This window comes from Ochotona curzoniae, unplaced genomic scaffold (assembly GCF_017591425.1).
Source record: "Ochotona curzoniae isolate NIBS_2020 unplaced genomic scaffold, NIBS_Ocur_1.0 contig_605, whole genome shotgun sequence".
Taxonomy (NCBI): Eukaryota; Metazoa; Chordata; class Mammalia; order Lagomorpha; family Ochotonidae; genus Ochotona; species Ochotona curzoniae.
Window position 1 is genome coordinate 2,285,297 of NW_024466491.1, and position 24,527 is coordinate 2,309,823.

A 24,527-nucleotide genomic window follows, 5' to 3' on the forward strand; every position below is an offset into this window, starting at 1 on the left:
GAGGCTGAGCCCCCTTTCCTGCCTCCCAAGGCGAGAACCCTGACCTTGGTCTTACACACCTGCCCTGGGAGGGGTCTCATCCTGCAGAGCCCACCAGCGCAGGCCTTGAGGGTAGGGCCAGGGCTGAGGCAGACCAGAGGACAGAAAGCCCTGTGGGCAGCGGGGTAAGGCAGTGCCCCTGAGCGAGGGTGAGATGGCCGACCCAGCCAGCCCCTCCAGCGCAGGCAGGCACATGGAGCAGGTGTATTCAGGCAACCTGCCACACCACACCTAGGACTGGGCTGGTCTTGTCCAGCCACGTGTACGCGGGCACCACCGGAGAACACCCTCCCCTTACTCCCCGAGGGCTCAGGCTTCCTAATACACAGAAGTGGGCACGGCCAAGTGTGGTCAGCGCTGCAGAACGGGGCACCCAGGAGGCGGTGACTACACGGGGCGGGAAGGGCCGCCGAACCTACCCAGGTCAGCTGGCTGCGAAGCTGCAGGGGAGACCCGGGCTGGGCCTCTGTCCACACCCGCAGTCCATGCCCAGGCCGCGCAGCTCCGCCCTCTGGAGGTCGCGGCGGCCACTGCAGGTCCGCCCGGTCCGGCGGGAGCATGGTCGCCCTCTGGCTCGCTCCCCGCCCGCGCCTGCCATGCCTGGACTCCGGGGCTGGGGGTGTCCCCCGCCAGGCCATGTGCCAGTCCGAGCGTCCTCGAGGAGGGGGGGGGTGGCTCCGGGCGTCGCCAGCAGCTGGCCTTACGTTCCCTGCCCGAGGGGGCCGGTTTGGTAGATTAGAAAGCAGAATCTCCGGGTCCCAGCAGGGCGCTGAGCCCTTGCGCCACCGCCCTGCTGGCTCCTCTCCCGCTGTTCCCGGCCTCCTCACTCCAGTTAACTCCTGAGCCGGTGGCCAAAAAAAAAAAAAACAGGAACGAAAGCTGGCGCGAGTGAACGGGCGGGGCGGGTCCCCAATCCCCCCGGTCTCACCGCGGAATCCCGGGCGCCCAGAATCCGAGCATGGCAAGGAGAAGGGGGTACTCCGAGGAAGCAAGGGGCGGAAAAGTAGGGCCCAAGCCGGCAGAGGTGGGGAGGGGGGGAGGGTCGCGCACGTGGCCTGGGGGCGGGGCCGGCAGCTTCCGCACCCCCCCTCACTCCGGCCACGTGGGGTTCGCAGCCCTCCTCCTCCCCCCCCCTGCAAAGTGAACGGGGGCGCGCCCGGGGCCAAAGTGGAAGCGTCGGGGCAGGGGGCGGGCTCCCGCCGGCCGGCCGGGCGCGCTCCGGCGTTGGGGGTGGGCGCGCCCGCGAGGGAGGCGGGACCGTGCGCCGGGTGGGAGGGGAGGGAGAAGGCAAGGGCGCGCCCGGGTCCGAGCGGGGAAGGGAAAGAGGGGGCGCGCCGGCCACTCGTGGGCGTGTGAGGATCGGGGAGTCTTCCCACCCGAGAAGCGGGTCCGGAGCGCTCGCGCGCGCGCGCGCGCACTCGGGGATCTAGCCGGGACGCTCTCCGGCGCCGAGGAGGTGGGCGCGCCCCGGGGGCTGGCTCCAAGGCCGGGCCTCCGCCTCCCGGTGTTGGCGGCGGCGCGCGGCTCGCGGGCTGCGGGCGGAGGGCGCGCCGGGCGGGGGGCGTGGCGGCGGCGCCCCGAGGGGGCGTCCTCCGGGAGGGGCGGGCCGTGGCCGCCCCCGCGGGCTCCGGTGCGTCAGGGCGCGTCAGGCGGGGCTGGGCGGGGCGGGGCGGGCCGAGCGCGGGTGGCGGCGGCGGCGGCGGCGCGCGCCGGGGCCTCCTCCTCCTCCTCCTCCTCCTCCTCCGCCTCCAGCACTTAAGTAGCCGCCGCCGGCCGGACGGGCACCGCTCTCCTCTCCTCCACCGGCCCGCGCGCCCTTAGCCCGGCATGTCGGCTGCCGTGGCGTGCGTGGATTACTTCGCCGCCGACGTGCTCATGGCCATCTCTTCGGGCGCCGTGGTGCACCGCGGGCGGCCCGGCCCCGAGGGCGCGGGCCCCACCGCTGGCCTGGAGGTGCGTGCCGCACGCCGCGAGGCCGCCCCGCCCGGGGCCCCGGCGGCGCCCCCACCTCCGCCGGCTCCCACCTCGCTGAACCTCGGCTCGGGCTCCGGGGCCCCGGCAGCCGCCGCGCCCCACCTGCTGGCCGCCAGCATCTTGGCCGACCTGCGCGGCGGGCCCTCGGTCGCCCCGGGGGGCGCCTCTCCCGCCTCCTCCTCTTCCACCGCCTCGTCTCCCGGCTCTGGCCGCGCCCCCGGCGCTGCACCCGCCACCGCCTCCTCCTCCTCCTCCTCGTCCTCCGCCGCCGCCGCCAAGAGCCACCGCTGCCCCTTCCCGGGTTGCGCCAAAGCCTATTACAAGTCTTCGCACCTCAAGTCGCACCTGCGGACACACACAGGTGAGTGGCGCGGTGGCCACGGGTCGCCTATGCGTTTCGGTCCCCCCCCCCTCTCACGGCCCCCCTCCCCCGCCGCCGGGACCCCGAAACTGCGTGGCGCGTGGGGGGCGGGGAGGGGGCGCGCCCGCGCCGGCCGGGAGGGCGGGGCCCCGGTGGGTGGGGCGCGCCGGAGGGGGGGGCGTGGCGGCCACGCGGTCGGACGGCGCGCGGAGGGCGGCCGGGGATGGCCAGGCCCCGGCTCCACGGGCTGGCGGGGCGCAGCGGGGTCCGTCCGCGAACCCGGGGGTCGGGGGTGCGTTTGGGACGGCCTGGCCAGACTGGGCACCCCAGGAGGTGCTCGGCCGCGGGCCGGCCTCTCGTTTCCCTTTTTGCCTTCTCCGCTGGGTGATGGGCACCCTGACTGCAGCATCCGGCCCCAGGGTGGGGGGTGAGGGGGGTGGAGGAGCCGGATCGTCCGCTGCCTCTTGGGGTGGCCGCGCGGATTCTCCCGGGAGGGCGCACGAGCCCCTGGAGCCGCGCCAGGCTGTGGGTGCCGGGCGAGTTTTCTTGCCGATCTTTCCGCGTTTTCACGAGGTGGGGCTGGGAGTCGTGCGCCAAAGGGGAGCAGCCGGCGGTGGAGGGGAGGACCGGGCTCCTCCAACTCCACCCACACACCTGGGATCCAGGCGGGAGGCGTTGTGGGAGCGTTGGGGCCAGCCTCCCCCCCCCCACACACACACACGTGGTTGTCCGTCTGCTGTGGACACCTTTTCTGCTCCCTCCGTGGTCCTTGGCGTTCCGCTTGAGACCCCCGTGCCTTTAGCAAGGGTGGAGAGGAACGCAGGGGGCGGGTGGGTCCTGGTTGGGTTTAAGGGTCTCCCCACATTGGCTTCTGGAGGCGGTTTCTAGGCTCTCTAGGTAGGGCGCACCCCCTGGGCTGGCTCTGGGTGCCTGAGGTGTTCCAGATGTTGAGTGCTTGTGAGATGGTGTTAGGGTAAGCCCCCCATGGTTTGGGGATGAGTTTGCCCCAAGTAGAGGGTGAGGGGGCCCGACCCCTGACCTCCCTCCCCTTGCCAGTATGCTGGCAAGTTTAGTTTCTTCCAGGCCTTGTGCTGGGGGCAGGGGGAGGAGGGGCAGACCACCTCCGCCATCAGGGTGGGAACCTGGGCCATGCCCAAGCCCCCCTTGTAATAACAGCTCGAGTCGGCCACCTGAGGGAGGCACCGCCGTGTGCTGGTGACTTCAGGTCCCCCAGCGCGTGTCCTTGGAAGGTGTGCGGGGTTCCCACCCCGCTCCCCGTGGGAGGGAACGCCAGGAAGGGCAAAGCCGCGTGTTGGAAGGAGCTGGTGAGGTGCTGGCAGTTGGGCACCAGCATTTGCACAAACCTGGGTGTGTGTGGTGGGGAGGGGGAGGGGATGGGTTGGGAGAGGGGCCCACCCTTGCCTGGGGACGTTTTTTGCTTAAGCCCATCTCACAGGTGAATAGATTAAGGCAGTGGTTTGCCCTTAGCGGAATGACAACAACAAAAGAGCTGTGGCCCCCCCTGTGCCTGCCCCCTGTCCCCCCCCAACCCTCCTAGCAGCCCCCAGCCTCCCGCGTGGGGCGGGAGGGACTTCTGAAGCTCTGGGAGATGTTGACGCCGTTGCCGTGGATACTGAGAGCCGGCGATGGGGCGGGGGCGGGGAGAGAGAGAGAGGCTGGCTGCCGCCTGCTGCCTGCCTCTACTCTGCCCCTGGGAGCCGAGCGCCCCCACTGAGCCCCCCAGGAGTGTGTGTGGGGGTGCCCACTTCCACCCACTGCACGTCAGTATTCCCGGAACCCCCAGCTATTCTGTGCTCTGTGTTAAGCACCTACTGTGTGCTGCGCCTGGGCTGGGCCCCTTGTGGAGGAGGGGCTGGTGACAGGATTGCTGATGGCAGGAGGAGGAGGAGGGTGGGCCTGGAAACTGTGCCCCCCCCCACCAAAGGCCCTGGGGTGTGGAGGTGGGGAGGGGGTTCCAAGCAAGGTGGAGGGTTGTTGAGTGTTTAATCCTGCGTGTGGGGAGCTGGGAGGCAGGGCAAATCCGTTTACCCATCAAGGGATTAGGGTGGGAGAGGGGCTGGGAGGGAGGGAAAGCCTTGGGCCTTGGGTGGACGGACCCCTGGTCTGATCCCATTGCGTCATTCCCCCAAACCCCGCTCTGTGAAGAGACTCCAGATAGACCCAGCCCCAGTCCTGCACACTGCCCCCGCCTCCTTCCAGCCGGGGTGGGGCGGGGGCGTTGGGTGCGACAGCAGCTGGCACAGGCAGTAGTAAGTAGGTGCCCCTGGCTGCTGGGGGTGGGGAGGGTCCCCAGCATTGCAGGGGGTGATAACCACCCCCCACCCCACCCCACCCTGGCTCCCTGATAAAGGTTTGCCCAGATGGGCTGGGAGTTGGCTGGCGGTGATACCAAGCAGAAAGGGACTGTCTCCCTAGAAGTGGGAACCGGGGAGGGGGCGTGCTGTCAGCTGTGGCGGGTGGGGGGCTGGCAGAGTATGGGGGGGACCACTGATCCCTTAGTAGGTAGAGACTTGCCTCCATGCAGAGGTGCGGGCTGATCCTGGGTGGTGGGCTAGGGGCGGGGGAGGGATGGGAGGTTCCTATGCAGGATTGAGGCACATGGGAAGTTTGGGGTGTTTGACCACACCCCTCATGGCTCCCTCATAGGTTGTGCCTCACCTGGTCTGGGACTGCTCTCCTCCCTCCAGCAGGAGCCCCCCAGCCCACCCCCTGGGAGCCAGCTTGCCTCCTCCCTGAGGAAGCCAGACCCTGCCAGCAGGTTGAGGCGCTGAGCCGAGCCGCCCCGCTGTCCCTAGCTCACCCGGGGCCCAGCCTGAGTCAGAGGGTCAAGTCCAGCGTGGCCCCGCCCCACGGGCCTTTCCTCTGCGATCCCCACCCACCACCGCATCCACCTCTCCTCTGGCGCCGCCCGCGCGTTCCTGCCAGGTAGCCAGGCGGGCATAGAGCTCTCTCCCCTCGGCGCATCCCCTCCCCCCTGCGCCCCTGCGAGAGCCAGGGTGGCCAAGCCTGGCATTTTGCAGGCGGTCGGCTTGCAGGGGAGCGGAGGAGGGGGGACGGGAAGCTGCGCACCCCCTCCCTCCACCCCGTGCCGCCACCCACAGGCTCACGTGCCGGCGCCCCAGCCACTAGGCATGGGGCGGGGGCTGGCAAGCGCCCAGAGCTGGAGAAGCGACCCTGGCCCGGGGCCCCCTGGCCCTGGCGGGAGAGGGGACCACGTGAGCGGGGCTGGCTGGGGATGTCCCCGCCGCCGCCGAGCTACGTGCGGCAGCTGTGTTCCCAGCGGCTGCGTGCGCCCTGCCCTGGCGGGCGGGCGGGTGCTGCTGGCACCACCGCGCGCCTCCTGCCTGGGCTGCAACCTGCTCGCTGCAAAGTGGAACTGGAGGAGGGGAAAAGAGGGGAGGCAGGGAGCAGCCCCACTACCCTGAAAAGGGGAAGTGAGCTGACTGCTGCTCCCTCTCCCCTTCTGCCTCTGCGCCCTAGCAGGAAGATGGCGACAGCGCTGCCTGCCCCCCCACCCCCACCCCAGGAGAGGTGTGACTCCCCCACCCGGGGTCTGCTCACTTCCACCCCCACCACTACACGCTATTACTGCTTCGCCCGCCTCCAGCCTGAGGCCCTGGGGCTGTCCTAGTTGGGAGTGACAGTCCCCTAGGGTGCAGTTGGGCCTTGTCCCCTGTGTGTGTTGGGGAGGGGCGCAACTGTGCTGCAAGCAGATTGGTGCATCTGCCTGTGGCTCCCCAGCCTCCTGGGATCTGTGTGTGCTTGTGGTGGGGGACTGCCCGGCTGAGACCCCCGCCCTCCCATCCTTCACCATGGGCGTGATGAGGGAGGGGCCGTGGCAGGTGCCACCCTGGGCTAGCTGCTGTAGGTCTGTTCTGTTTCTGAATTGTGACCTGCGAGGGGACCATCTTCCTAAGGATTCCTGCAGCTCTGGGGCTCGGGTCTTGCTGTACCCCGGGGTCCGGGGGATATTACAGCCAGTACCCCGTGATGGGGGGGGGGGGAGAAGCGTTGCCCGCGTACGACCCCACCCCTTAAAATCTTAGGCATTTACAGAGCCCCCCATGGGCAGGGTGGGGCCGACCTGTACTGGAGACCACCCTGACCCTGAGGAGGTGTCACCCACACGGTTGTCTCAGACCTGGGGCAGGATACCGCAGCCGCCTCTAGAGCAGAGACCACCCCCTCCACACGGGTTGGGGAGGACGGTGGGGGTCGGGACAGGATGGGGGAGGCGCAGCATGGACGGCGGGAGGGGTCTGTGGAGGAAGTCGCCTCCTGGAGGCCCGCCCCTTCCCGGAGGCCCCGCCTCTCTGCGCCTTCCCGCCCAAGCGGCCGGCCATTGGTGCCTTGGGCTCCCCACGCTGCCCACTCCGGGAACCCGAGTCCCACAGCCCGTGCAGGCTGCAGCTGCGCCTGGAAGCGCATACCGGGGCCGTTGGTGGGGTCTCGGATGGCCGGTCGGTGGGTGGGCGGGCAGTGGGGGTGGAGAAGGGAAATTCTTTTCCCATCTTTCTCTGTCCCCAACCCCCTGGACACCCACTTGGCCGGTATCCCTGCTCTGGGTCCCTGTGGGATGACCAGGTGAGATCTGACAGGGATGCGGGTTGGGGTTGCGGTCAGCATTCTTGACGCGTTTGAAGTGCATTGTCTGACCACCACCTGTCCTCCTCTCGCCTGCCCCTCTCCAGGTGAACGCCCCTTTGCCTGCGACTGGCCAGGCTGTCAGAAGAAGTTTGCACGCTCCGACGAGCTGGCCCGCCATCATCGGACGCACACCGGTGAGAAGCGATTTCCCTGCCCGCTGTGCAGCAAGCGCTTCACTCGCAGTGACCATCTGACCAAGCACGCACGGCGACATCCCGGCTTCCGTCCGGAGATGCTCCGGCGTCCCGGCACCCGAGGCGGCTCGCGCGGTGGCTCGCCCAACGACTCGCTGGCCGGCAGCCCCGCGCCCAGCCCTGCGCCCAGCCCGGCTCCTGCAGGCCTGTAGAGGGCCCGTGCTTCCGTGTGCCCATCCCCACCCCACCCGGCTGCTGGGGCGCCTCCACTTGGACCACCAGCAACGTGAGGACACACACACACAAGCCTGTGTCCAGGGCCAGGCGGGGACACTGCGGACACCCCTGCCCGCCTGGAGCAAGCCAGGCAGGGGGCCCTGTCCAGGTGACAGGGGATGGCCAGCCCGGCCTGCCCAGGGCGCGGGCAGCTGTCTGCGCAAAGCCACAACTGTTCACTTCACTCCACCCTGTGAACATGGAGCCCTGGTGGGCAACCCTGTCCCGCCCTCCCCCTGCCGTCCCTCCCCCTCTAACCCCCCACTAAAAGCCATTGTGTATGTTCAGGGAAATTAGGGGCGGGGCGCAGCCTGGACAGCCGTCCCCCCCATCTCAGGTGTCCCTAGGTTCTGCTCACGGGAGGGGCCGCCTGGCACCCCCAGTGCTCCGGGCGGGGCTGGGCAGCTGCTAGGATTTCTAGAAGGATCCGGGTCCCAGTTTTCTGAGACTGTGGGAAAGAGACGGGGGGATGAGAAACAAGTTCATCCAAAGAGTGTGGCAGGGGAGGGGTGGGGGCGGCCTGCCGTGCCCACTCCCTCGCTGGATTGCCCCCCCCCCTCGACTTTGGCCTTGTGGAATTGTGTGACAATCAGGGGAAGCCCAGGGGCTCCGGGCGACTGGGAGAGTTCGTGGGTGTGTCTTCTTTTTGTGGGGCGGGTAGAGTATTTTTTCAGGCATCAATCCTTTTTTATCCCCCGGGGGGGGGGTGTCTCACCAACCTCACAGGGGCTGCCTGAGGTCCCGGCCATGGACTTGGGGGTGAGAACTTTGGGGACCCGCGATGGTTCTGCGTGCATACCCACAGTAGGGTACTGGTGTGTGGGAAGACGGGCGGGGGCCAGACAGACTCCCCGTCCCATACACACCCACCCTGGGGGCGAGGCGGGAGCAGCATTAGAGCACAACTGTTGGAGCTGGCCGGGCTGGCAGTGTCCACGGGGGACTCCCCTGGGTCCCCCTTCTTTGGCAGCCCCAGTGAGATGCCTTAGTTCCTGGGCGTGGGCGTACGCCAGCGGGGGGCCCTGGTTTCCTTTGCAGGGTGCTCTGGCGGCACCGGGTATAGGGCACTGCAGGGGCCAGGGTTCCCCTGTCCACAAGCCTGGACACACGTGCGCTCGTGCCGCCCCCTGGGACCTCGCTGCAGCCATGAAGCAGTGGGCAGGGAGGGAAGGGGTTCCCCATGAGGGGCTTGTGTTTTCTGTGGGTGCAGCCCCTCCCCCACCCCGCTTGCCCTTACCATTGTATTTAATTAATAAAGCCCTTTTTTTTTTTTTTGTAAACTCGCCCGGAGTGTGTGGTGTGATGATTTGTCCCTTGCGCGCACGTGCACATGCCTGCCCCATCAGACCCGCCCACACCCACAGCTTGGAGGCCCCGGGTGGGAGTAGGGGCTTGCTGGCAGCTGCGCAATGCGCCCCCCCTCCCAAAGCCTCACTACCCGGTTACCGGGCAACCGACGCATCCGGCACGAGCTTGGGGGTGTGGGGTGCTGCTGGGGGGGGGGTCTTGTCCCAGCGTCTCCCCTTCCCTGCCAGGTAACCCCTGTCCAGGTCGGACGCTCACTGTGCACCCGGCCCCCCACTCCCTGAGGGGTGAGAGGAGGTGGGGGTGCGCCACAACCCGGGTCCCAGAAGAAGACGCCGCGGCTGCCCCACAGCCCACCCGAGGGGCAGGGCAGGGGGGCTGCACATCGAAGCAATGAGGTCCTCCTGGCTGCACTGCGCTTCAGCTGGATTCCTGCTACCTGTGCTCGGGAGCGTCCAGTCCCCCGTCCCCTCCTGTCCCCTCCTGCCGCCCTGCCCACGTCTGTCCTCCCCTTGCCGGACACACGGGCTCCCTCTACTGTTGCCAATAGTGCATGTGCCGGATGATGTCCAAATTACAGGCTTAAGATTTAAAAGTTTTGGGGGTGCCACAGCACAGCCGGTGCTCACGGAGCAGGATGTTTAGCCACTCGGGCCCTCAAGCTTGACCTCTCCAGAGGCGACCTCAGTTCCTCGTTCACAGTGGCCTCGTCCCTCGGACGCACTGGGCAAGCAATGAGCGCTTAAGGAAAAGGAGCATGGAAAAAAATACCGAAGTCCCATCAACTGTTTACGGGCTAATGGAGACTTCTATTTCCCTTAGGGTTGGAGACAGAACCTTCCACATCCCCATACCCTCCGTCTCCTCCACACTCCCACTGCGCTCTCCCCACTTGCAGCCTTGACCGCAGGTCTCCCCGGCCCAGCAGAGCGCACCCCAAGGGATATGCTAATGAGATGCAAACAAGCCGCGGCGGGACCCCACCCAGCGCAGGTGGGGCGGGCTTCTCTTTGTTTTGTTCAGGCGCGCCGAGGACAGCTCAGGCAGCACAAGGCGCTCGGGGCTCAAGATGGCGCTGCATCCGCCGCGCTGGTCCGGCCCCCGGCGCCGGCGAGCCTCCCGGAGGTCGCACGCAGTGCAGCCCACGCCCTCCCGACGCTCTGCTACCGCTGCGTGTCTCGGTGCACGGGTTCGCGTCCCGGCGGCGTCTCGCGGGGACCCACGTTTCTGAGCAGGCGCGCTGTGGGCAGCAGCTCCCGGGGGCCCTTGCGGCGGCGTCCCGGGGGCCTTGGAGCAAGATGGCGGCGGCGGGGTCCCGGCGCGGGCGGCGGAGGCGACCGCGGCGCCAGTGAAGGGTCCCGGGGCCCGGCGGCTCCCGGCCGACCATGCTGCGTTCCACTGGCTTCTTCCGGGCCATCGACTGCCCGTACTGGGCCGGGGAACCCGGAGGACCCTGCCGCCGGCCCTACTGTCACTTCCGGCACCGCGGAGCCCGGGGCCTCGGGGCGCCCGGGGGCGGAGCGGCGTCCCCGGCAGCAGGTAATGTCCGTCCGCTGGCCAGGCCCAGCCTGCTCCACACGGGGCTTGGGGGCGCCCGTCTGTCGTGCCCCGTGCCTCTGCACGCCCCGGACCCCGTGCGCATCGCCGGGCCTCCCCTGGGATCCCCGCCTCCACCTGGACCCGTGCGCGCCTTAGGTCTCCCCATGAACCCCCTCCTGCACCCCGGACCCCGTGCACATCGCAGGGTCTCCCCATGAACCCCCCCCTCCTGCACCCCGGACCCCGTGCACATCGCAGGGTCTCCCCGAAGACCCCCTCCTGCACCCCGGACCCCGTGCACATCGCAGGGTCTCCCCATGAACCCCCCCCTCCTGCACCCCGGACCCCGTGCACATCGCAGGGTCTCCCCATGAACCCCCTCCTGCACCCCGGACCCCGTGCACATCGCAGGGTCTCCCCATGAACCCCCTCCTGCACCCCGGACCCCGTGTACATCGCAGGGTCTCCCCGAAGACCCCCTCCTGCACCCTGGACCCCGTGCGCACCCTGGGCCTCTCCGGGGACCCCCTCCTCCACCTGCACCCTGGACCCCGTGTGCACCCTGGGCCTCTCCGGGGACCTCCTCCTGCACCCCGGACCCCGTGCGCACCCTGGGCCTCTCCGGGGACCTCCTCCTGCACCCTAGACCCCGTGCGCACCCTGGGCCTCTCCGGGGACCTCCTCCTGCACCCTAGACCCCGTGCGCACCCTGGGCCTCTCCGGGGACCTCCTCCTGCACCCCGGACCCCGTGCGCACCCTGGGCCTCCCCGGGGACCCCCTCCTCCACCTGCACCCTGGACCCCATGCATGTTCGAGGGTCTCCTCATGGACCCCACCTCCGCCTGGGCCCGTGCACACCTTAGGTCTCCCCACGGACCCCACCTCCACCGGACCCGTGTGCACCCTAGACCACCCTATGGACCCCACCTGCACCCCGGACCCGTGCGTGCCCTAGGCCTCCCCATGGACCCTCACCTGCACCCTGGACCCTGTGCATGTCACTGAGCCTCTCTGAGCCCCATCTGTTGCTGCGAGGGCGCCATAATGCACAGGCGGGACTGCTTCTGCGCCGGACCCCTGTGGGCTCCTGACATCCTTTGTCCCTGACACCTGCCCAGGTCTCCGGTGACCGAGGCAGGCCAGCAGCAAGTCTGGTCTTTGTTGAGTGTGTGTGTGTGTGTCCCCCTAGGCTGATGGGGGTGTGGAGGCAGGGCTCCTTGCTGCCCGTGAAGAGGCCCCCAGGGAGGGGTCATACACTCTGAGGAGGAGCAGTGGGATTGGAGCCGCGTCGTTCATGCCAGGGCTTGTGGTCCCTCCTGGTCCTGAAGGCGGGCTGGCCTGGGGGGGCCTGTCCTCCCCCTAACTCACACCTGCTGTCATTGTGTCCCCCAGCTGCATGCGAGCATTCTCCAGGGAGGGGAGGTTTGCTGCCAGGTTCTGTCCTGCAGGCCTGATCAGCTGGAGATGGGGTGAGGGAGGGAGCCCCAGGCGTGCCTAGCTTTCCTGGAAGCGCGGTTGGTTCCGCCCCGCGTAAAGGCACATGTTTGAAAGGCAGTTTACACAGGCCGAGGTCTCCCGTCTGCTGCTTCACTCCACAAGCGGCCGCAACCAGGGCTGGGCCAGGACGAAGCCAGCAGCACCATCTGTGGGCCACAGGGGACCCCCAGCACCTGGGCTGTCCTCCACGGCTTTCGTAGGTGCATCAGCAGGGAGCAGGATGGGAAAGTGGAGCAGCCAGGACTTGAACCAATGGCTGGCACCACAGAGAGCAGTTGTACCCACTGCGCCACAATGCCCATCCCAATGGGGTTCCTTTTTTTTTTTTTTAATTTATTTTTATTTCAAAGTCAGATATTTACAGAGAGGAGGAAAGACAGAGAGAAATATCTTTCGTTCAATGATTCACTCTGCAAGTGACCGCAGTGGCCAGTGCTGGCCGATCAGGAGCCAGGAGCCTCTTCTGGGTCTCCCACGCGGGTGCAGGGTCCCAAGGCTTTGGGCCGTCCTCCACTGCTTTCCCGGGCCACAGGCAGGGAGCTGGATGGGAAGCAGGGCCACTGGGATTAGATCCGGTACCCATATGGGATCCTGTTGCGTTCAAGTTGAGGACAGCCAGTAGACTACCGTGCCAGGTCCAAGAGAAGCATTTTAAGTTGCCCCCGGCCTGGCACCTGTATGCCACGGGTCCACCTGTATGCGAGGGTCCCAGGCCAAGTTTGGTCCTGCTGTGTCCGGATCTTTGTTCCCAGGGAGAGCTGCCGTCTCCACCCCACCTGCACCCGGCAGTGGTCCTGGCAGCTGTCAGTGACTGGCTCTGGGTCGGCTCAGCCTGCAGCCACCTTGATGAAGATGCCCTGGGGTACATCCTGTCACGGGGTGACGGCTCTTCGCTATGTGCCCTTCCCTAGAGGCACCAGATGACACCTCGTGGTGCTACTGGCCTGCAGGGGCGGGACAGGGGTGCCGGGCTCAGAGGTGAAAACAGCAACACCCCGGCCTCCATTCCCATCCCTAAACACACTGTCCCTCCCTCTGTATCCCCTCGTGGCCACAACAGCCGCGGGCTCCCCCTGTGTCCTCAGCTCCCCGGGAGGGCAGTGCTCAAGGAGGCCCTGGCATGGCTCCCATGTGCCCACCCACCCATCTCCCCTAACTGACCCTCAGTCCTGGGGGCCGGGGCCTCGGCAAGGGACACCCTGATGGTGTGGTGGCTGCGGCCTGGCCCGGCCCTGGCTCGCTGGGAGTAAGGCAGCATACCTGGGAGCTGTATTCCCTTACTCTGTGTTGCTGTGCCAGATGAATTATTTTGGAAAAAGATTGTATTTGTTTTTATTGGGAAGTCAGATATGCAGAGAGGAATATCTTCCATCTGCTGATTCACTCCCCAAGCAGCCGCAATGACCGGAGCTGAGCTGATCCGAAGCCAGGAGCCAGGAGCCTCTTCCGAGTCTCCCACGTGGGTGCAGGGTCCCAAGTCCTTGGGCCGTCCTCCACTGCTTTCCCAGGCCACAGGCAGGGAGCTGGATGGGAAGTCGGGCCTCCAGGATTAGAACCAGAGTCCATATGGGATCCTGGTGCGTGCAAGGTGAGGACCTTAGCCACTAGGCTACCACGCCAGGCCTGCCAGATGAATCTTAAAAACAAAAGAGGGCTGACCTGTGGTGCTGACACCCACGTGAACTCGAGCTTGCTTCCTATTTGGTCCGCATAACCAGGCCCTGCAGCCACACAGGGAACCGGGAAGAAACTCCTGGCTCCCGATTTCCATCTGACTCAGCTCCATTTGTACACAGAACCTGTGAGTGGAAAATCTCTCTTCTTCTCTCTCTCTCTAACTCTGCCTTTCAAATAAATAATCTTTCAAAGAGAAAGAGAAAAAAAAAAAGACAGTGTTAGTGCAAAGCGCAGGAGGCAGCAATGGTCGCAGGGCAGGGCAGGACAGCCGCCCGAGGCACGTGGGTTCACTGCTCCGTGCCCGTCCTCGGTGGGCCCCATGGTGGCTCGTGTAGCAGTGGGTCGCCCAGGCTGCAGTGGGAGGCCGGTGACTTCCCGGGGAGCAGGACAACAGCAAGGGGAGCTGGAGGAAGGGGGCCCCTTTCTGGGCCAGGCTTTATCCAGCTGTGTGCCCCAGCATTGAAGGGCAGGGGGTGCAGGCAGGTTAGGGCTGTGACAGGTTAGACCTGTGGTGCTGGGCAGGTTCTCCTGTGGGGTGACTGCACCACAAGGGGGCGACTTGTGGCTGCAGCAGGTACAGCTGAGCCGTGTCCCTCAGACCTGGGGGCTGGCCACTGGCCCGGCCTTCACTTGTCATTCATTCCCAAGACCTGGGCTGACTGCTGCCCCGCCACTGCAGCTGTCCCAGCACTGCTCGTGGTCACACATCCCATCCTGTCCACTGTGCAGGGCAGCCGGCGCCCTACCTTCCCCTGCATGCAGAGCCCATGCTGCCCCTTCCCTCCCATGTCCTGGATTCCGAGCTGGGTGCCCTGTAGGCCTGCAGGGGACCTGGAGGACTGTGAGAGGAGGGTTGGGGAGGCTGGCCCATCTCAGATGCCCTTGACCCCCTGATGTGTCAGGTAATGCTGTTGATGGATACATATTTGCTCCCGGGGTGGGGCACGTGCAGGCTGCCCTCATGGGAACTTATGTGAAAGCCCAGCTGGGCTGCCCATGGTGGGGGTCCCCAGGCAGCCCTCGGGGACTTGGCTCTGACCCTGTGAGTACACCTCTTCCCAGTATCCTGTCCGCAGCTCCCTGCCCAGGATGCCGCAGCCCCTAGGGCATGGGGCATGCAGGGTGGCAGGGTGCCGCCCCCTCTTTGCAGCTGGCCAGCTGTACCATGGTGGCCACAGCTCCAGCAGAGGGCACTGTCCCCAGGGTTGGGTAGGGGATGGCTGGGTGTGGGCCATCCTCTCCCTCCTCCCTCCCTGTGGCCAGCAGTGGCCTTTGCGAGTGACTGTCCTCTCATCTGTGTTAGTACCTACTGGGTACACCCAGGGAGACCCTAGCCAACCCCCTAGGGTCCACTTGCTGCATGGAGCACGGCAAGGGGGTACATTCCCAGGGGGTGTCAGCTGATGGCCCCCAGGACCCTGCTGCCCCTCCCAGTCAGCAGTTTGGGAGCAGGTCCTGTGCCAAGCCTCTTGCCCCAGCTGCGTGCTGCAAGCACCCCAACACTGGAGACAACTGGCCGAGGGGCATCTTGCTCTTGGCCCCCTTGGGGCCCAGGCATGAGCTTTCTGAAGGCAGAGGCCATTCCCAGCTGCTCCTGAGATGTTCCCTCCCCCGCCAGCCCCAAGCCTCGTCTGGGGCTGCCTGCCAAGTCTGGCTGTGGTGGAAGGGGACCCCGGAGCTCCATGGTGGCCCAGAAAGGCGCCAGTGGCTGGAGCACGCAGGGGCCTAGGCTGTAGCCCTCAGCCCCGGGGGCACCTGACCCTCGCCCCGACCAGTCGCTCTGACTTGACCGTGCCTATGTGCACATTTGGGGTCGCACACACTGGGCAGCTGGTGTGGGGTGACTGCAGAGGCCGCACTGTCCTCCCTGTCCCCTGGTGTGCTCGGGTGGGGGTGGCAGCTGTGTGTGAGGGCGATGGCAGAGAGAGGACGCTGCAGGGTTGTCCTTGTCACATGCTGGAGTTGGTATCTCCTGCCCCATCCACCATCCGACTTGGCCAGGGGTGCTCATCCCTGGCTCCAGGGGTTCCCAGGAAGCACCCTATAACAGGCCTTTCCCTCCTCTTCCTCCACAGGGCTGTGTTATGACCCCTGCAACCCCGAGCTGCCCAAGCCCCCCACCCACCGGGAGAATGGCTCCCTGGGCCGGGAGGCCGAGCCCCATGTGGACATGCTGGAGCTGGAGCTGGTCAACAAGGCCATCGAGGCCGTGCGCAGTGAGGTGGAGCTGCTTGAGACGGCGCGGGAGCTCGGCTCAGACGAGGCCTCGGCCCTGGCGCCCCGGGACCCCGATGCCAGCCCCACCTCCCCTCTGGACGAAGATGCCTTCCAGCTGGCCTTTGACTACAACCCCGGCGGCTGCGGCTACCAGCCCACCCCGCTGGCCGCCCCCTCAGAGCCGGACAGCAAGTACTCGCTGGCAGCGCTGGAGCAGGGCCAAGGCAGGGCTGGAAGGGGCAATGGTGCCCTGGAATACGTGCCCAAGGCCGTGAGCCAGCCCCGGCGCTACAGCCGCACCACCTCAAGCAGCAAGTACGTCCTGGACGACTCCAAGCCGTCCACAGACCTGGAGTACGACCCCCTGTCCAACTACTCGGCCCGGCACCTGAGCAGGTCGAACAAGCGACCCCGTGGCTCCCGCACCAGCGAGGCCTATAGCCCGGCACTCAAGAGACCCTGCGAGCCCTTAGGTGCATGCGAGGCCCGCTTCTCTGACTCCGACGACGATGCTAGCCCAGCCCCTGCCAGCCCCCACAAGGCCGGGGCGGAGAGCAAGCCCCCTGGGAAGGAGGCCTCCAAGGAGGGCTCAGCTGTGGAGGGCAGCGCCCCGCGGGAGACCAAAGAGATGGCTGTGCAGTATGACGTGGAGGACCTTGGCCATCCGCCCGGGAAGTCTGGCTCCCCTGCCAGGACCCCACAGGACCGGGGCAGCCCCAAGGAAGGGAAGCCCAAGAAGAAGAGGAGTGGGGTCCCCGCAGCCTCAGGCTCCAAGGACAGCACTCGCAAGAAAGACAAAATGAAGGACAGGGACCGAGGGGGGTCCAGGGAGGGGCTCGGCCCCGAGAAGAAGGGCCAGCCGGCCAGCAGCCCCCGGCCCAGGGCCGAGCGGCCGGAAATGACCAAGAAAAAGCCATCCTCGGCCGGCCCGGCGGCCAGTTCAGGGAAGGGGGGCAGGCCCGACCGGCCCGGGCACCAGCTGAGCCCCACCAGCAGCCCCCGCATGCTGCTGGAGAGCAAGGGTGGTGCCAAGACCTCGTCTGGGAAGCTGGCAGGGCGCAAAGCCCGCTCACTGGATGAGGGCACTTCCCGGGATGCCCCCAAGCTGAAGAAACGCGCCCTGAGCCACGCTGACCTCTTTGGGGACGAGAGCGGGGATGAGGACCCGGGCCCAGGACCCGGGGCAACACGGGGCTGGCCCCCGGCCCTCCCCAACCTCAGCTCCGACTCCGACTCGGACTCAGACTCCTCCAGCCCTGGCCACTCCCCGCCCAAGCGCCTCAAGGCCTCTCCCCCGCCACCCACCCCAGCCTCCCCCTCGTCGTCCTCCTCCTCCTCCTCCTCCGAGGACCTGGACTACTCTGCCCTGGAGAAGGAGGTGGCCTTTGACTCGGACCCCATGGAAGAGTGTCTGCGCATCTTCAACGAGCCCACTCCCGAGGGCAAGGGCCGCTTGGCCCCTCAGGTGAGGGCTGCCCTGCTACTGCGTGCCCAGCAGGTGCCAGCACCCTGCCCTGCCCTGAGCCTCCTGCAGTGTGCTCCCTGGGCCACCAGAGGGAGCTTTCCCCAAGCTGACAGCACTTGACGCTGCTGTCCCAGCAGGCAGTGGGCTATCCCCTGCTGACCGTCCTGTCCAAAGGCTGCCCCGGGACAGGGGCCCTGGGACCGGGGTTCAGGCAGTCACCATCCCGTTGGTTGGTCGTTCTGGCCAGGTGTGCTGGGGGTGAGCATCTGTGCTGTGTTGCAGCCCCCCAAGGAAGACAAGAGCCAGGAGAAAGGCCGCATGGACCCCCCAGCACTGCTCCCCGGGCAGAGGAGGAGGATTGCCCATCTTGCCAAGCAAGGCAAGGAGGTAAGCCAGGCTCAAGGCTGGCCAGGAGGAGAGGGGATCCCCCCCCCCAGCTGGCTCCCTCAGGGGCCTAGAGCCCTCAGGCCTGTGCTGTGGCTCCATTTGGCAAACTTGTATCCAGCACTGCCCACGGTCCCTCCTAGGCGGATCCCGCCCACTTCCTGTCCTCGGATTGTCCCAGTGCCAGGAGGGGATGGGTTGATTGGCCCAGGAGCCAGGGGGCGGGGTGTCTGAGAGGCTCGGAGCCGCCCTATCCTGTCAGAGACCCTCCCTGTGGCATAGGATTGGAGCTGAGAGCCTATAAGGGCAGGGGCTCCTCTCTGGCCTGCCAGACGCGCTGATGTCAGGCAGCAGGAGCTGGGGGCCTGCTGTGTTGTGCGTGGACGTGGTGTGGCCACCTCCTGAACGCTGGCCCATTGGCCTGCGACCTGCTTGGTGCTGCCCACCCTGGGGGCCCCAAGGCCACAGGCAAGCCCTAGAATCTCCTATCATCCTTCAGGGGGAGCCCCTGAGGAGAGGCCCCATGGCGGGGCTCCCGGCCCGGCCCCCCACCGCCCAGGAGGTGTGCTACCGACGGGCTCAGCAGGCGCAAAAGGAGTCTGCTAGCCTGCTGCAGGCCGCGCCCCGGCTGCCGGAGAAGCCCTCGTCCGTCCATATCTCCGCCCCTGGCGAGAAGAGGAGGATTGCCCACGTCCCCAACCCCCGACTGGCTACAGGTGAGTTGTCCCAGCGGCTGTCTTCCCAGCCTGGGCTCAGGGAGGATGTGGGAGGGGGTCCTGAGAACTGCTCGTATTGGGTTGGTCTCCTATACCCTTAAGGAGCCCGCAGTGTGCCCTTACAGAAAGTCAGGGCACAGGCCGGGCGCATAGTGGCTGGTGGCCCGGTGGGCCTTGGTGGGGGCACGGGCTGGTGCCTGACGTCTCCCTGCAGGTTGGCAGTGAGGGGGAGGACTGTGGCTGGTGGTTTGGTGCCTGATCTCCCTGCAGGCTGGCAGTGAGGGGGAGGGCTGTGGCCTTGGACAGGCTCTGGCCGCCTTGGTTGGCCTTGTCTGAAGGTCAGGCCAGCAGGAGTGGGAGGGGGTGGCCTGTGTCTACAGCTGGGGGGTGCCCACCCACTCAGAACGCAGGGTTGCTGCCTCTGGTCCCTTCTCTGTGGAGCTGAGCTGCTGGACAAGCAGATGCCTCTGGTTCCACCCCTGGTGTAGAGGCAGGGCCTGGGGGCTGGGGGACAGATGCTTGGGGTCACTTCTGAGCCTGAGTGTCATGCTGTGTGGCTTCCGGGGCATCCCAAGGCCCTTTCTCGCACTAAGGGATTCTCCCCACTCCCCCCCCCGCCCCCGCCCCCAGTGCGGCCCCTCCCCCGCCCTGCCCAGCCTGCTGTGGGCGGGGCTCTGGGTGTGTGACCTCATCAGGGGGAGGGGCAGAGCTCAAGGCCATTGGCAAGTGGGGACAGGTCACAATGGGCAGGTGGGGGGGCGTCCTACAGCCCCTGCTCCGTTGTCCCGGAGCCAGGGCCTTTCCTCCGTCAGACGTCAGCGCCTCGGAGTCGGGGCCGGAGCATGTGGCAGAGGCCCAGCCCGCCCTGCGCCCCCCGCACCCACGTCGCCTGAGCCGGCCTCCGCAGCCCGCGTCGTGTTTGCCCCCCACCCCTGCCGCCCGCCCGCCCATGCCCATGGCCTTGCGTGCACGCAAATAGAGCCCATGTCGCTGCACAGCCCCAGCGCCGCGGCCCAGCCGCTGCCCCTGTGCTCGCAGCTGCACATGCTCCTGGCCCTGAGCGACCGCAGCTGCTTGGTGCTGCGCAACTCGGTGACGGACCTCCTCTCCCCCCGTGCCCCGCCAGCCCCCGCAGGCGCCAAGAGGACGACCCCCACGGCCAGCAGCAACAGCCAGGCGCCCCCTGGCCCCGAGCCCGGTCGGCAGCCACTAAAGACACGCACGCTGGCAGGCATGGCGTCCAAGACCACGACCCCCACGGTCCCCAAGCGGGTGGCTCACAGCCCATCTCTGCAGGTAGCCGGCTCCTCTCCCCTATCAGGGTGCATGGGGGGGGTGGGAAGGGGAAGACAGAAGCCAGGCAGGTCCACCCAGATGTCCCTGTATTCCCAGGGGGCTGAACCGCAAGCGCTGCCTGCACCCACTGCCCTACAGTGCTAGACCCTGAGGCACGAGTGCTCCAGGCAGCTGTGAGAGGGCCGCAGTCCCTCGTGAGTGATGGCGGAGGCAGGTGTGTAGAGAGGAACGCGGCCTTCAACCTGCTCCACTCCTGAAACGGCCACAGCGGCCGGAGCTGGGCTGGCGCCAAGCCAGGAGCCTCTTCCAGGGCTCCCACGCTGCTTTCCCAGGCTGTAAGCAGGGAGCTGGGCTCGGAAGTGGAGCAGCCTGGATTTGAACCAGCGACCCAAGCAGAAGCGTAACTTCGCTAGGCCATAGCACCAGCCTTTACCCTCCCCTCCTTTTCTTTTCTTTTTTTTTTTTTTAAGATTTTTTTTCTTCTAATTGGAGAAAAGGATCGGCAGAGGGATAGAAAGATCTTCCATCTGCTGATTCACTCCCCAAATGGCCCCAATGGCCGGAGCTGAGCCGATGTGAAGCCAGGAGCTTTCTCAGGGTCTCCCACGCGGGTGCAGGGTCCCAAGGCTTTGGGCCATCCTAGACTGCTTTCCCAGGCCACAGGCAGGGAGCTGGATGGCAAGTGGGACAGCCAGGACACGAATCAGCGCCCCTATAGAATTCTGGTGCTTGGAAGTGGAGGATTAGTCTTTTGAGCCATCACATTGGGCCCTCACTGCTCTCTGACTTGTAGCCCGAGTCGATGGCAGGGCTGGTGCTGGGGGGATGCAGCAGGAATGCTTGGCTGATCTTTGCTGGGTCTCTGTGTCACCCCTGCCACCTCCCAGAGCCTCAAGAAACCCATTATCCCAAAAGAGTTTGGAGGCAAGGTCCCCACAGCCATCCGCCAGCGCTATCTCAACATGTTCCTGGAGGAGTGCCTCAAGTCTTGCTCTTCCAGCGAGGAGGCCGTGGAGAAGGTAGGCCTTAAGAAAAAAAAGAAGGGGAGGGGAGGGTGAAGGCTGGTGCTATGCCCTAGGCAGGCTGGGGTGGGTGCCAGCCTCCCCAGGGACCCACCGGGAGACCCCAGCACGCGTGCGTTGCCCACAGGCCCTGAGCGAAGAGAAGGTGGCATATGACCGCAGCCCCAGCAAGAACATCTACCTGAACGTCGCCGTGAACACACTCAAGAAGCTGCGGGGCCTGGTGCCCAACGCCGTGCCCAGCCTCAGCAGTGAGCACCCCCCACCCCCCGCGTGGCCCCTCCTTGCTGTTAACACCCTCGGCGGCGCTAATGGCTGCTCAGCCGTGGCCTCTTCAAAGCAGGAGGCCCGGGGTGCATTAAGCTCTGGGGAGGGAGAAGGGGGCGAGGCAGGCGTTTCATTACCGCCTCGAGAGCCTGCATTAAGGTGGCAGCTGGCCCACCACCCCACTTTCTCGCGCTCCCCGGGTCCCCGCCTGCATTAGCCTCCGTATGTGGCACACCCCCCCCCAGTGGCCCTTGCTAGCCGGCCCTCGAGAGCTATTAGAGGCCTGCTCGATTGTTCCCGTCTCCCCCAGGCCACGAGCAGGAGGGGTATCCTGATGGGGGTATGCTAGATGGAGTGGGGGGAGGCAGGGAACCGCTGTGCAGAGTGGCCGTGCGTGCACCCCATCGAGCTGAGCCCACCCCACCCCCCTGCAGAGCCCACTGGCCGGAAGGTCGTGTCCCATGAGATGGTGCTGGGGGGCAGGTTGGCTGCCAAGACCAGCTTCTCGCTCAACCGTCCCAGCAGCCCCCGCGTGGAAGATCTGAAAGGTGAGCCCAACACTGTGGGGTGCCCACAGGCCGAGTCCTTCCTGTCCCCCACGACCCCGGGCCTGTCTGCAGAAGCGGGGCTGAACGGCGCGCTGAGCGGGCTGTGGCTGCTTGCAGGTGCCGCCCTGTACAGCCGCCTCCGAGAATACCTGCTGACCGAGGAGCAGCTCAAAGAGAATGGCTACCCCTTCCCGCACCCGGACCGGCCCGGTGGCGCCGTCATCTTCACGGCCGAGGAGAAGCGACCCAAGGATCGTGAGTCGCGCCAGGCCGGGGATGCTGAGGACCCGGAGGGGGGCGGTCCTGGAGGCCAGGGGCTGGGGGTGCTGAGGGCCGGGCTGGGCTGGGCTCATCATGCCACTCTGGGCTTGCACCCCAGCTTCCTGCAGGATCTGCTGCCGCTGTGGCGCCGAGTACCTCGTGTCTTCCTCCGGCCGCTGCATCCGCGACGAGGAATGCAATTACCACTGGGGCCGGCTGCGCCGGAACCGAGGTCAGGCCAGGGGGACCCGGACCCCCTCCCCTGCATCCTGTACTCTAGGGGGCCCCACCAGGGTTGGGGGAGTCAGGGCCTCCTCCCCTGCATCCTACGCTGGCGGGGGAGGGCGCACCTCTGCAGGGCACACTGGGCACAGGGCCCACACTGTTCCTGTCTTATCTGGACAGTGCGTCCCACATGGGCACATGGGCTGCCTCCTGCTGCCTGCTGAGGCCTTCATGACCCCCACGGGGCCCCAGACGGCGCCTGGCCCTGTCTTGGACTGTTCCTGCCAGACACCCCCACTCCCTGGGAGGGACAGGGACTGGTGCTTCCCCAGGCAGGAAGCCACTGACCAGCCGCTCTGTGTCTTGCCGTGGCAGTGGCTGGCGGCTGGGAGACTCAGTACATGTGCTGCTCCACGGCCATCGGCTCCATGGGCTGCCAGGTGGCCAAGGTGAGTCGGGCCCCGGTCCCCTCCCCCGGCGGCACCCCCATGTCCCGCTGTGTGCCAGCTCGCCGCTCACCCCCCCACGCCCTGCCCTCAGCAACACGTGCAGGACGGCCGGAAGGACTGCCTGGAGGGCTTTGTGAAAACCTTCGAGAAGGAGGTCTCCGGAGACGCTCACGCAGGCATCTTCGCCCTCGACTGTGAGATGGTGCGTGCGTGGGGTTCGGGGTGGGCCCCTGGGTGCTGGTGGTCTGCGGAGGGCCCCAGGGCAGGGTCTGAGGCCTGTGCCCCCCCCGCCCCACACAGTCCTATACCACCTTCGGCCTGGAGCTGACCCGCGTCACAGTGGTGGACACCGACATGCAGGTGGTCTACGACACCTTCGTCAAGCCCGACAATGAGATTGTGGACTACAACACCCGGTAGGTCTTGGGGGGTGCAGCCCCTCCTCCTGCGGCCCGGCCCCTGGTGCCCGCTGAGCCTTGGGCCCCCCCACCCCTTGCCCTCGCCAGGTTTTCCGGGGTGACCGAGGCCGACCTGGCGAATGTAAGCATCACGCTGAGGGACGTGCAGGCCGTCCTGCTGAGCATGTTCAGTGCCGACACCATCCTCATCGGACACAGCCTCCAGAGCGACCTGCTGGCTCTCAAGGTCGGTAGCTACCCGGCCTGGCCCTGCCCGCCCCGTCCCACCCGGCCCGGCCCTGAGTCCTGCCCTCCCACAGGTCATCCACCGCACCGTGGTGGACACGTCTGTGCTGTTCCCGCACCGCCTGGGCCTGCCGTACAAGCGCTCCCTGCGCAATCTGATGGCCGACTGCCTCAGGCAGATCATCCAGGACAACGGTGAGTGCGGGGGGCCAGCGCGGGGCGTCTGGGTGGGTGGGAGCCGGGCCCCCCCCACCGCCCCGCAGGACGGCTGGGCACTGACCGTGTCCACCCACAGTGGACGGGCACAGCTCGAGCGAGGACGCCAGCGCCTGCATGCACCTGCTCATCTGGAAGATCCGAGAGGACGCCAAGACCAAGCGATGACCCCCGCCCGCCGCCCGCCTCTCCTGCCGCCCCGGCCCGTCCTCCACCCCCGGCCTCTTCCAAAACAGTGCAATAAATGTCGAGACCTAACCCAGTGCACCTCGCCAGGACGAGCCAGGGCCGGCCGGCCAGGAGAGTGCACGGCAGCCCAGCCCCCACCCGCTCCCTGCCCCCCCCCAGGCCCCCCGCCCGTCTGCAGACTGCTGCTGCCAGACCCCCCGGCACCCTCGGGACCCTCGCCCCCTGCGCCTCGAGCCCTGGCCGGGTGCAGGGGCCGCTGCTGGGCTGGGGCCTCTGTTGTGTTTTGTACGGTTATTTTTATTATTCTTTATTTAAACCTGTTGACTTGCACCGTCTTCCCTTCCCCACCCAGAGGAGCCGCCTTCGCCACGGGGCTGGGGCGGCCAAGCCCAACTCCAGGCAGGGGGGCAGCGGTGGCCGGAGACCCCCCGACCCCCGACACACACACGTGCACACACTCCGCCATCCGGGCCTCTGTGAGCTCGGGCCGCCCGCCCGACTGTCTTCCCGCTGGCACCCCGGCCTCCCCATCTGGGGCCCTCCCCCACCCCCACCCCTCCACCCCGGGCAGGGACAGAATAAACACGTTTGTATGGATTTTAACACTCAGGCTCTGGTGGCGTTCTTGTCGCAGGGGCCAGCTCCCCCCTGCACCCCGTGCACGGCAGTCGGGGTGCACGGGTCTCGGGGGCCTGGGGTCTCCTGAGGGGAGGGCTGTTCTGATGACCCACAGAGTGTCCCCGAGTCCCAAGGCTGCTGGACCCTCCCCATGGCCTCTGCCACGGGCCGCTCCTGTCAGGGAGGCCCCCTGCTCGGGTTCCCGGGGCTCCCTCAGCTCAGCTGCCCCTCCTCGGGTCCCGGGGGGCTCCCTCAGCTGCCCCCTCCTCGGGTTCCTGGGGGGCTCCCTCAGCTCAGCTGCCCCCTGCTCGGGTTCCTGGGGGGCTCCCTCAGCTGCTTCTCCTCAGGTTCCTGGGGGGCTCCCTCAGCTGCTTCTCAGGTTCCCGGGGGCTCCCTCAGCTGCCCCCTCCTCAGGTTCCCGGGGGGCTCCCTCAGCTGCTTCTCCTCAGATTCTCCTGAGGCTCCCTCAGCTGCTTCTCCTCAGGTTCCCGGGGGGCTCCCTCAGCTGCCCCCTCCTCGGGTTCCCGGGGGGCTCCCTC

At 67.0% G+C, this 24,527-nt stretch overlaps 2 protein-coding genes across 4 annotated transcripts; both read left to right on the forward strand.

Moving 5' to 3' along the window:
* The first annotated feature begins 1,819 nt into the window (after window positions 1-1,819).
* Window positions 1,820-17,539, forward strand: KLF16 (Kruppel like factor 16). 3 transcript variants are annotated; one of them, XR_005884871.1, is made up of 3 exons: window positions 1,820-2,374; window positions 7,087-8,256; window positions 17,529-17,539. XR_005884871.1 is itself a non-coding variant. In XM_040990553.1 (2 exons), exons 1-2 carry the CDS (start codon window positions 1,867-1,869, stop codon window positions 7,386-7,388), a joined length of 810 nt encoding a protein of 269 aa, XP_040846487.1. In that variant the 5' UTR covers window positions 1,820-1,866; the 3' UTR covers window positions 7,389-8,735. The 3 variants fall into 3 exon arrangements, 1 of the variants encoding a protein (XP_040846487.1); XR_005884870.1 differs by lacking the exon at window positions 17,529-17,539 and adding an exon at window positions 17,401-17,412 and having other exon boundaries at window positions 7,087-8,456; XM_040990553.1 differs by lacking the exon at window positions 17,529-17,539 and having other exon boundaries at window positions 7,087-8,735.
* REXO1 (RNA exonuclease 1 homolog) lies at window positions 10,121-23,973 on the forward strand. Its single transcript, XM_040990552.1, has 16 exons — window positions 10,121-10,296; window positions 15,547-17,153; window positions 17,436-17,540; window positions 18,037-18,253; window positions 19,380-19,549; window positions 20,437-20,568; window positions 20,699-20,822; window positions 21,273-21,386; window positions 21,504-21,641; window positions 21,766-21,879; window positions 22,248-22,321; window positions 22,413-22,523; window positions 22,622-22,737; window positions 22,828-22,966; window positions 23,040-23,160; window positions 23,261-23,973. The coding sequence occupies exons 1-16, from the start codon at window positions 10,143-10,145 to the stop codon at window positions 23,347-23,349; spliced, it is 3,525 nt and encodes a 1,174-aa protein (XP_040846486.1). The 5' UTR covers window positions 10,121-10,142; the 3' UTR covers window positions 23,350-23,973.
* Window positions 23,974-24,527: the final 554 nt, after the last annotated feature.